At 53.3% G+C, this 12,085-nt stretch overlaps 1 protein-coding gene across 1 annotated transcript in view; it reads left to right on the top strand.

Moving 5' to 3' along the window:
- Positions 1–12,085, top strand: part of CFAP100 (cilia and flagella associated protein 100) — a 56,744-nt gene that overhangs the window by 23,753 nt on the left and 20,906 nt on the right. The window contains exons 2-5 of the mRNA XM_024117279.1: positions 7,975–8,075; positions 9,859–10,045; positions 11,648–11,715; positions 11,788–11,951. Of these exons, the coding sequence (XP_023973047.1) occupies positions 7,975–8,075; positions 9,859–10,045; positions 11,648–11,715; positions 11,788–11,951 (520 nt within the window). The remainder of the gene's footprint in view (positions 1–7,974; positions 8,076–9,858; positions 10,046–11,647; positions 11,716–11,787; positions 11,952–12,085) is intronic.

Raw genomic sequence — 12,085 nt, forward strand, 5'->3', positions numbered from 1 at the left:
AGAAAGTGTAATCTGCTGCTTTTGGATGGAATGTCCTGGAAGTATCACTTAAGTCTATCTGGTCTAATGTGTCACTTAAAGCTTGTGTTTCCTTATTAATTTGCTGTCCAGATGATCTGTCCATTGGTGTAAGTGGGGTGTTAAAGTCACACTATTATTGTGTTACTGTCGATTTCCCCTTTTATGGCTGTTAGCATTTGCCTTACATATTGAGGTGCTCCTGTGTTGGGTGCATATATGTTTACAGTTTCTATGTCTTCTTCTTGGACGGATCCCTTGATCATTATGTAGTGTCCTTCCTTGTCTCTTATAGCAGTCTTTATTTTAAAATAAAGTCTATTTTTTCTGTATTATTATTGCTACTCCAGCTTTTTTTTGATTCCCATTTGCATGGAATATCTTTTTCCATCCCCTCACTTTCAGTCTCTGTGTGTCTCTCCAGATCTGAAGTGGGTCTCTTGTAGACAGCATTTATGTGGGTCTTGTTTAAGACACACAGCGAGCCTGTGCCTTTTGGTTGGAGCATTTAATCCATTTACATTGAAGGTAATTATCGATACTTATGTTCCTATGGCCATTTTCTTAATTGTTTTGGGTTTGTTTTTGTAGATCTTTTTCTTCCCTTCCTCTTTTGTTCTTTTGTGGTTTGATGACCATCTTTAGTGTTGTGTTTGGGTTGCTTTTTCTTTTTTCTTTCTTTTTTAAAAAAATAAATAAATAAGTAAATGTATTTATTTATTTATTTATATTTGGCTGCATTGGGTCTTTGTTGCTGCATGCGGGGTTTCTCTAGTTGCAGCGAGCAGGGGCTACTCTTCATTGTGGTGGGCAGGCTTCTCATTGCAGTGGCTTCTCTTGTGGATCACGGACTCTAGACACTCAGGCTTCAGTAGTTGCGGCACGTGCTCAGTAGTTGTGGCTCTCGGGCTCTAGAGTGCAGGCTTGGTAGTTGTGGTGCACGGGCTTAGTTGCTCCACGGCATGTGGGATCTTCCTGGACCAGGGATCAAACCCATGTCCCCTGCATTGGCAGGCGGATTCTTAACCACTGTGCCACCAGGGAAGTCCCTGCTTTTCTTTTTTTTGCGTGTATCTATTGTAGTTTTTTGGTTTGCATTTCCCATGAACGGTGTATTATATACAAGGTTGTTTTTTAAGTTGCTGATCTCTTAACTTCAAATGCAATTCCTACTTCCTTCATTTGTACTCTCCTCTTCTCATGGTTGCTGGTTTTGATATCATACTTGTGTATGGATGATTTCCTGCTTTTACTGTAAGTTTTCCTTTACCAGTGAGCCTTCCCATTTGTGCTTTTCTTGTTTCTACTTGTGGTCTCTTTTTTTTCCCCTCCTACGTAGAGAAGTTCCTTTAGCATTTGTTGTAAAGCTGGTTTGGTGTGCTGAGTTCTCTTAGCTTTTGCTTGTTTGTGAAGCTTTTGATTTCTCTGTTGAATCTGAATGAGTGCCTTGCTGGGTAGAGTAATCTTGGTTGTAAGTTTTTTCCGTTTCATCACTTTAAATATATTCTGCCACTCCCTTTTGGCCTGCAGAGTTTACGCTGAAAAATCAGCTGATAACCTTATGGGGATTCCCTTGTATGTTATTTGTTGCTTTTCCCTTGTTGCTTTAAATACTCTTCTTGGTATTTAATTTTTGTTAGTTTGATTAATATGTATCTTGGCATGTTTCTCCTTGGGTTTATCCTGTATGGGACTCTCTATGCTTCCTGGACTTGGGTGACTGTTTCCTTTCCCATGTTAGGGAAGTTTTTGACTGTAATCTCTTCAAGTATTTTCTCAGGCCCTTTCTCTTTTCTTCTTCTTCTGGGACCCCTATAATTTGAATGTTGGTGCATTTAATGTTGTCCCAGAGGTCTCTGAGACTGTCCTCATTTCTTTCTTTTTAAAAAAATTTACTATTAATTAATTAATTTATTTATTTATGGCTGCGTTGGGTCTTTGTTGCTGGGCACGGGCTTTCTCTAGTTCTGGTGAGTGGGGGCTACTCTTCATTGCGGTGTGTGGGCTTCTCACTGGGGTGGCTTTTCTTGTTGCAGAGCACAGGCTCTAGGCGTGCAGGCTTCAGTAGTTGTGGCTCGCAGGCTCTAGAGCGCAGGCTCAGTAGTTGTGGAGCATGGGCTTAGTTGCTCTGTGGCATATGGGATCTTTCCAGACCAGGGCTCGAACCTGTGTCGCCTGCATTGGCAGGTGGACTCTCAACCACTGCGCCACCAGGGAAAACGTGTCCTTATTTCTTTTCATTTTTTTTCTTTTTCTTCTGCTCCTCGGCAGTTATTTCTACCATTCTGTCTTCTGGCTCACTTATCCATTCTTCTGCCTCAGCTATTATTCTGCTATTGATTCCTTCTATTGTATTTTTCATTTCAGTTATTGTGTTGTTCATCTATGATTGTTTGTTCTTTAGTTCTTCTAGGTTTTTATTAAACATTTCTTGTATTTTCTTGATCCGTGCCTCCAATCTATTTCCGAGATTTTGGATCATCTTTACTATCATTACTCTGAATTCTTTTTCAGGTAGATTGCCTATTTCCTCTTCATTTATTTGGTGCTGTGGGTTTTTACCTTGCTCCTTTGTGTGCAATATATTTCTCTGTTGTCTCATTTTATCTAACTTACTGTGTCTGAGGTCTCCTTTCCACAGGGTGCAGGATTGTCGTTCCTCTTGCTTCTGGTGTCTGCCACCTAGTGGGTGAGGTTGGTCCAGAGGCTTGTGCCATTATCCCCTTGATAGAGGGTTTGATTGGTGTGGTGGTGACCAGAGCCTGCCCTAGATATTGCGCGGGGCCTCCCCTGGGTTCTGTGGTTGTCACTGCCCTGTCAGGGGCGGGGTCTGCTCCCTAGTTATTGGAGTAGAGGCCCCCAGATCTGTTTCTGAGCTGTGTTTCTGATCTCTGGTGTGAGGTAGGCAGGATTGGAGCACTCCCACTGGGAGAGAAGCTGCTGGGTTTTCCTCCACTGGAGCTGTTCACCTGTGTATGTGCTCTGTTGTGTCCCCTTTTGCCCGTTGTGTGGGCTCACACAGTACACTGTTGTTGGCACTGCTCTCGGTTCTGCCTTAACTGTGGGCGTGCCGGCAGTTGGCCCTGGTGACCCTCAGGCGTTGTTTTCACCAGGCCACCGGCGCAGATCCAGTGAGGTCAGGTCCCAGGACTGCAGTAGTCGTGCATCTGGACCTGTTATGGGAGCTATGGGGGCAGCTCAGACTCTGGCCTGGCCCACCCCTGATGTGTCCGTGCCCACAAAGCCCAGAGCTGCTAAAGCCAGGCCTGTCCCACCTGCAGGAGCACTTGTTCTTTCAGATGTTTCACAGGCGCTGTCAGTGGAGGTGTAATGCAGCTGCGAGGAGAGCTTTCAGCTCCTCTTCCGTAGTCCCTTGGCCCCTGGGGCTCAGCTGTGGTTTCAGCCCCAGCCCTGCACGTGTTCCTCCCACCGGAGTCTGCTCCAGAGGTTGCCCCAGAGCCCACGAGCCGTGAGGCAGGAAGGAGCCGAGGCGGCGATGGGGGTGAGCGGGTGCCCAGGCGGGAGGGTGCTGGGTAGCGACTGAGCGCGTGAGCTTGTCCAGGGGAGATGGGGGTGAGCGGGCGCCAGGTTGGGGTGGGGACGGAGGAGGTGGTGGCGGGGCGTGGGAGCCCTCCCTGGTACCCCGTGGAGGCAGGGCCCGGCGCGAGGCTGCCCTGGCAGCCCCGCCCTTTGCACGTCACTCAACAACGGTGCCTCTGGCGCTTCCTCTGTGAGCATCCCGGTTGCAGAGCTGCTCCATCCCGTCCCCTCGGGCTGTCTCCTCACAGCCAACATCAGTCCCCTCTCCCGTCTGCTCTCCAAACCCCACGTTCCAGCACCCAGCCCCTGTCGGCACCAGTGGACACCCTCTCAGGCTGAGGCTCGCAGGGCTGTGGCACGGACCATCTGTGTAGGTCTCACTCTGTCCTGCCTGCAACAGACCAGTTGCTGGGCTCTTCTCCGAGCCCCGAAGCTCCCCTTCTGTCCCAGCTGACCTCCCTGCTGGTGAGGGGGCTTCCCTGCATGTGGGAGCCTCTCCTCTCCTTCAGCTCCCTGCCAGGGGTGCGGGTCCCATCCGCTTCCTCTCCTCTTCCTTTTCCCTCTTCTTTCTTTCATCCTACCTGGTTATGGGGGGATCTTTCTTGTCCTTTTCCGTGTCCAAGGTCCTCTCCTAGTGTTCAGCAGGTGCTCTGTGAGAATTGTTCCATTTGTAGATGTATTCTTTTTTTTTATTTTTATAAATTTATTTATTTTATTTATTTTTGGCTGGGTTTGGTCTTCGTTGCTGCGCACGGACTTCCCCTAGTTGCGGCGAGCGGGGGCTACTCTTCGTTGCGCCGCGCGGGCTTCAAATTGCAGTGGCTTCTCTTGTCGCGGAGCACGGGCTCTAGGCGCGCGGGCTTCAGTATTTGCAGCACGCGCGCTCAGTAGTTGTGGCTCTCGGACTCTAGAGCACAGGCTCGGTAGCTGTGGCACACGGGCTTAGTTGCTCCGCGACATGTGGGATCTTCCCGGACCAGGGCTCAAACCCAGGTCCCCCGCATTGGCAGGCGGATTCTCAACCACTGTGCCACCAGGGAAGCCCCATTGTATTCTTGATGCATTTCTGGGGAGAGGTGAACTCCACGTCGTCCTACTCCTCCGCCATCTTGAGGGCCCCCCGCTGCGAACATTCTTGTGTGTGCCATTCTGGCGCTGTTTCCCCTGGGTGTATAGGGAGGAGTGGCATTGCTGGCTGGATGTTAAACTTTCGTAGCTGCCGCTGAACAATCTTCCAGAGCGACTGTAGCAGTTCACAGCCCACGAACAGGTGTGAGGGTTCCAGTTGCTCCACACCTCTCCAACACCACGCACACACACTTCCTTTTTGTATTACCTGGTCCTTTGGGTGTGCATTAGTATCTCATGTTCCCTGTGACCAACGAGGAGGATTACTTACGTTTATGGGGCATTGATGACTGTGCTGTGAAGCACCTGTTCCTCCTGCTTTCGGCCCACTTTTCTATGGGGTCGTCTGTCTCCTTATTTTAATGATTCCTAGGAGCTCTTTACATATTCTGATTACAGATCGTTCGCCGGTTCTAAGTATTGCAAATACCTTCCCCCACCGTGTGGGTTGCCTTCTCTCTCGGTGGTGCCTTTTAATAAACAAAAGTTTCTACTTTTGTAGTTCAATTTACCGATCACTTCCTTATGGTTAGTACTTTTCAAGTCCTGTTTTAAAACTCTTTGCTGACCCCCAAGATCATGAAGATATAGGTTTATTGTATCTTCTGTGCATTTTTTTTCCCATTTCACAGGAAGATCTACAAACCATCTCTAATTGATCTAATTGTATCCATTTTGTCTGTAGGTTTTTTGGATTTTCTACTCTACTTCATCACCTGGAGTGACATTATTTTCCCTTTCTTTCCAGTCCTTACACCTTTTACTCTTTTTCTTGCCTATGGCGCCATGAGGACCCTCATTACAACGCTGCTAAGATAGGCATCCGTGCCTTGTTTCCAGTCTTGGGGGGAAGTAGTTTACCTAGCGGTTTCTTGTGGATACACGGATCCGTTTCCCATTGCCGCTGTAACAAATGACCACACACTCTGTGGTTTAAAACACACAAGTTTATTAGGGTTCTAGAAATCAGAAGTCCACAATGAGTCTTACAGGGCTGGAATCAAGGTGCCCCCAGAGCTGGCTCCTTCTGGGGCGCCAGGGCAGAACGTGTTTCCCGCCTTTTCCAGCTTCTAGAGGCGCCCGCGCTCCTCCACCCCCGAGAGCAGCATCTTCCCGTCTCCGAGGCCCGTGGTCCGTGATCACATCTGCGAAATCCCCTTTCTGTATAAGGGAACACGGTCACAGGCTGCGGACGAGGGCACGGACGTCTTTGGGGGCCACGAGTCAGCTCACCATACTTCCTTCGATCAGATCAGCGATGTCTGCTTCTATGCCTAGGTTGCTTCTATTCCTGAGTTGCTAAGACTTTTATTCAAAGTAAGTTTTGAATCTTGAAACACACTTTTACTGCATCTATTGAAATGACCATATAATTTTCTTCCTCATGCTGTTAGTGGGGTGTAGTACGTTGCTTGATGTGTAAATGTTAAACCGACTGAGTTTCTGGAACAGTCTGCCTGGAATGATCACCATTCTGGGTTTGGGGCTCGTCTTCACATCACCCATTGATTCCCTTCACGTTAGCGCTAAACATTCCCTTCTTCCCTGAATGCAGCTGCAGTTTCTGCTTCGGAAGCTGGTCTCGGAGTAGCTACTTATGGCTGCGTGGCCTTGGGGGGCTTCTAACCTCTCGGTGCCTCTGTTTCCTCACAGGGGTCGCAGTGTTTCCCACCTCATAGGGTCATTACGAGCATTAGTCCAGTTAGCCTCTTGCACAGAGGCCGGCTGCACTGCCAGAAGGCAGGGTGGAACGGACACAGCCCCTGCTGACTTCCTCCCGTGGGCTGGGGCAAGGAGCAGATAATTTTTCTCTATTCTCCTCAGGCTGAGCACAGCTCAGTTTTTAAAACACTTTTCTGATAGGAGCTAATTCTTACAGAAAAGTTGAAAAAAGAGTAAAAGATTTTGTAGCATGCCTGTATTTAGGCTTCTCTGACCCCTCCTCATGAGGGATGCAGATGAGGCGTCCTGGGCGCGTCCGGGGCCGGGATGCAGACTCCTGTCACCCGGGCTGCTGTGGAGGCTGCCAGGCTTCTCCGCTGCCAGCTCACTTCCCCGTGGGAACGGACACATGTCTTGTGTGGAGGAGCTTTGAGACTATCAGGGCATAACTTCATGGCCCTTTGACGGCATCCTCTTTCTGGGGGTGAGGGCGTAACATGGGACCGACCTCCAGGAAGGCAGGTCAACCTAAGTCTCTGAAGCCTGGAAACTGCTCACAGCCCTCTAGCCTCCCTTCGGAAAGTCACTCCGAGGGCCAGTCGGTGATGGCACGGTGGGGGACTCAGGATGTCCAGGGCGGTGCCGTGGGGACCGCATTTGCCCTGAGAATGTGCCGCATGGGGCAGTGCGTTACGGTAGCCCTTAACATTTCCTTATGCTGTTCACGGAGAATTAGTAACTTTAAAGTGTGTTTTTTTAAGGAAGGTATGGAATTACCAAAAATGTGTATTGAAAAGTATTAGGAAAAAAATACCCCCAGAAATATTATCAGCAGTTGTTTAAAATGGAGGAGTTCTTTTTTATATATGATATTTTCTTTTACTTTCGTGATTTTTTTTTTTTAACAATAAACCCTGTTTCTTCTAAATCAAGGGTAGTGGGGGAAGAAGGAACCATAGTTTTAAGCCCTTAGTTTGGTGCCCTGGGTTCCATCTTCTCTGACACCGGTGAGCTGTGCTCTGGGAACCTCCCCCTTACTACTGGGAGGGAGACAGCAGGATTGGGGTCCTTGGCAGCCGTCACCTCCCAGATTCCTGCCCTGCCTTCCCAGACTTCAGGCACTCTGCCCTCACCAGCTCCCAAGCCCAGCCTTCCCCTGGGAGGCTCAGGGAGACCCCTGCAAGGACAAAGCGCAGGGCTCCCCCTGCACCCTGCAGGCAGGTGCCTCAGCTCCAGGGTCAGCTGCTTCCATCACTTACAAAGGGCAGGTGGAGCTTCTCTCCCCTACGGACTGGGGGTTCCTGAGACTTTAAGTGAGAGAGGACAGAGGGCCAGGAACGTAGCACAGGTCTGAGACACAGGAAGGCCTGTGTTCACAAGGTCTCTTTCAGATGGCAGGGACAGAAGCCCGAGTCCAAACAGGTTAAACCAGACAGGTAAGTTTACAGAGCTGGAAGGTCCAGGGGTGGACTTCAGGCACAGCTGGATCCAAGAGAACATTCACTGCTCGCTTGTGCTTTCATGGAAGCTCCCTTGCTGGGCTGGGAGGGTGCCGGGACCCCAGAGGCCCAGATCACCGGCCGGAAGAGCTGCCTTGTTTCTCCAGCGAGGCATCTCCCTCCCCAGGGTCTGCGATTGTTCCCGACCAGTCAGCTAATCCTTTCCATATGTCTGGGGACGTGGATTTCTTCTTGCTCAGAGACCAGGAGCGGAATAAGTCTCTATCAGTGAGTATCCCTCCAGGAGCAGCCTGCCTGCGGCTCCTCCCTCGCTCACACGGCAGCAGCCAGGCTGCCCTTCGCTCAGGTCATTCTCTCCCTCTGGAATAGTCAGTGGCTCACCACTTGCGATGAAAACAACTCGCAGCTGCCCGGCCCCAGGTCTCCTGTCCCACTCTCTCACCAGCTTCATCACCGCTCTTCCTGGGCTGTCGTCAGGGTGGGGGAGTTTCTGTGGCTACAGCCTCAGCCAACATGCCTTCACTTCTGCTGGCCCCTGCATGAGATGCTGTCCCCTCCTGAGACTCTCCCTGACCTTCAAGGCCCTAGGAGACCCCCCGCATGCTCTAACCTTGCCCAGTCCCCTCTCACTGGAATTCTGGGAGGCGAGACACACACACACACACACACACACACGCCCCAGGCCGTGTTTCTGGGACACACTCTCACACGCACAGGCAAGGCCTGCGTCCCGGGCTCCCTCATGGGCTGACTGTGTCCACCCCGGCTCAGGGCTCGGCATCTGAGATTCCTTAGAGCGGTGGCGCCCTCTGTGACCCCGACCAGGACCAAAGACGCACAGGGACATGCGGGTCCTCCAGCCCCACCCCTGTGCCTAGGATCCAGGGCTGCCATCGGTGTTCCCCACCTCCTGCCTGGAAGGAGGAGCGACGGAGACACAGCCACTCGGAGCGGCGCTCATGGCAACACGCACACACAGGGCTTCCCCTTTCTCCACCAGTGCCAGCACAGCCTGCACCTTCTTCTCCCAGCCTGGCCCAGCCTCGGGGAGCCTCTGCCTTCCTGACGGAGCCCCTGTCCCCACCTCACACTCCTCCGCCCGGCACCGCCCCCGACCTCCTCACGCTGGCCCCAAGCAGCTGCCCAGCGTCTTTAAATTGCAGACCTTCTGCCGCTGGAATTCCAGCGGGTGACATTTTCCCAACTTCATCGTACACGGATGTGCAGATGAGGGTCCCGCCAGAGATTAGAGGTGGAATAGGTTTTGCCCGCGGCAGGACCAGCAGGAAGTAGAATTTGACCGGGGGAAGCCAAATGAAGACCCACGTGAGGGCTTATCTGATCAGGCAGTCGGGGTCCTGAGCCAGCAAGATCCCCAGGGCTCGGACAGCAGGAGGGGCTGGGCGCTAGGCCTCGGGAAGAAGGGTCCCTCACCCCACCCTATCCTGAGACCCTCCCAAGTGAAGGGCTGGGGCGGCATGCAGTCCTGGGGGTGGCTGGCCAGAGGCCAGGCAGGGTGGAGAATAGGTCGGGAGGTGCAGACCCCCGCACATGACCGCGGGCTGCCCACAGTGAGTAGGGAGCTTGCAGGTCAAACTTGGCATTTCCAGTTTCTTTTGGAAACTCCGAGGATCTAGTTTCCCTCGACGTCGGTGTGTCAGGATTTAGCAAATCACAATACAAGACGCTCAGTTTAAGTGTGAACTTCAGACAGACGAGGATCATCTCTAGCGAGTGTGTCCCTGCACCGCTGATCTGGAATGCGCGTCTGAGCTGGCGTCCTGTGGCTCATCTGGCGCCCCGCCTCCCTGTCAGCCCCTGGGCAGCTGTGCTCAGGAACCCAGAGCAGTTCCCGCAGGCTCACAGCCTCAGGGTCTTCTCCGCAAGTCACTCCGCCCGTGCGCCGCCACACCGGCCAAGTGCGCGCTTCCGAAGCCCCCGCCGCCCGGACAGGGCGACGCGGAGAGGACTGGTGGGCGGGAGAGGGTGGGTGGCTGTCTGGCCCCGTCCAACCCCGCCCGACCCCGTTCCCCTACACCGCCCACCCCAGGATCGGGAGCAGAAAAAGCAGCTGCGGGTGCACGAGAAGATGACCTACTCGTCCAACGTGGCGGCCGAGCACACCAGCCTGCGGCGCGAGCTGCAGCTGGAGGACAAGGTGGCGGAGCAGGAGGCGCGCGCAGAGCAGCTACGCATCTTCCAGGAGCAAACGGCCTGGAAGCTCTCCATGACCCGAGGTGCACCCCGCCCCCCAGCCCTGAAGCCCCAGCATCCCGCCTCCGCCCTTGCGGTCTGAGCAGTGCGTTTAAAGGGCTTGGGAGATGCGGGGCTGTGGTGCAGTGTGTGTGTGTGTGTGTGAGTGTGTGTGTGTGTGTGTGTGTGTGTCCGGGGTCTTCTCTGTGCCTGACCTTTGCCTCTCGGGGTACAAGGATCAATTGCACATGGATTGCTGCTCTAAAAGCCTTAGAATCCCAGCATGGCATGCATTCTGAGTGCTGACCTACACGGTGAATGCAGGCTGGACAATGTCTAAAATGTAGGCATTACCCTTGGTGGCGAGCATCTGCGCTTCAGCACTGAATGGCTTCTCTGTCCTGGACAAGTCAGCTTTGTCCCGCAGCTTCCGCTGCTGGCTGGTAACAGGACCAGCCTCATGGGTGGTCAGATTCAATGTCTTCAACGGCACGTAGTGAGACGGAGCTATGTGTGTGTGTGACCTGTTATTACTTTTATGACCCTGCAGGAAGTTTGAAGTACTAAAAAGGCACTAATACTCTACCAGTGAAGTATAAACCTCTAAACTGGAAAGAAGCAATTGAGATCAGTGTGTCCTGGACCCCATGGGCTACAGGGGCCCCGAATGTGAATTTGAGCGTGGAGAGACCCCACCCAGCCTCTACCCCTGACGCCCAAGCCTTGTTGTTTTGGGTAGGAAGGCTTGAGCTTGCCTGGACGTTTTGTGTGTGGAGCTCTGCACCGGGGAAGCAGCACTGCATGTGTTTTGTCTCTGCCTCTCTGTCCATTTCTAAGACCTGGGAGCAGCAGGTGGCATCTGGGTGGGGAAAGCTGGACCCAGCAGGTCTGACTTCCAGTAAGGAGCCCAGGGAGGCCAGGCCAGACATCTAGACTGAAAACGGAACTCGTATACCACACCGGGTTCTTAGGGAAGGGAGAGGATTTGAGGGAAAAGGCCGAGAGCCCCACGGTTCCAGCCACAGCTGGGGAGCCTCCAGGCCTTCCTCTCCAGAAAGGCAGGGAAGGAGGCCCGCATGGGCCTTGAGCCCAACTGCGATTCCTCCCTGCTTGTACTCTGGAAGGCGGTCGCGATGCCCACGTAACTTACGCCTGGCTGAAACCCTGCCAGGGTAGACTTAGCTGCTGTCCACACTGTGCCCTGGAGGCTTAGGGCACCCCAAGGAGAGGTCATGCTGCCCCATTTTTCTCTCACTGCCCCCGTTCTCTCACTGTCCTGGCCAATAGACCTTTCATTATTAAGTCCAGCCAGGTAAAACTTCCAGGGTGGGTGTGTTCAGAACTTCATTCCAGGCGAGGAGGGTGCTACAGCAAGAGAGGCTCATGTCAGACATACGGAAGGACTTCCCACCTGGCCAGTCTCTAGCCGTGGAGACTGTACTATATCAGCAGAGCCTGCTTTCCTTTTGCTGGAGCCAGAGCTGGCTCTCTCGCGATCCCGGTAGTGATCTGGGCCTCACAGCCAGGCATAGCACCAGACCGGCAGGCTGGCCCCGCACTGCCTGGCTGTGCCCATCCCAGGCTGCAGGCTTGGGTCTCTCTCCCACTGTCCGCCCGCCCCAGATGCCTCGTGCCTCTTGTTGCAGAAAGGAAGATGGAACCTGATAACATAAAGAGCTACATCGACCAGAAGCGGGAAATGTTCCTCATCCAGGTAGGCTGGCTGCCCCGCGGGCCCAGCGGGCTGTCCCTGTGAGTAGCGTGACTCCTGCTTCGGTGCCCTCAGTACGCCCTGGATGTGAAGCGAAACGAGATCCAGCGGCTGGAGAGGCTGGCGGCCAAGGAGGAGGCCGAGGTGGAGCAGGCGGAGAAGTTTCTGGAGAACGACGCTGTTCTATTTGACGAGTTTCTCAGGGAAAACAACCGCAGCTCCGTGCAGGCCCTGAGAGTGTGAGCTGCCTGGACCCAGGGCCGCGCACGCTCACCGCCCGCCCGGCCCCGACCCCGGCCCGCGCGCGCTCGCCGCCCAGCCGGCCCCGACCCCGGCCCGCGCGCGCTCGCCGCCCGCCCGGCCCCGACCCCGG

Source organism: Physeter macrocephalus, chromosome 18, assembly GCF_002837175.3.
Source record: "Physeter macrocephalus isolate SW-GA chromosome 18, ASM283717v5, whole genome shotgun sequence".
NCBI classification, from domain to species: Eukaryota; Metazoa; Chordata; class Mammalia; order Artiodactyla; family Physeteridae; genus Physeter; species Physeter macrocephalus.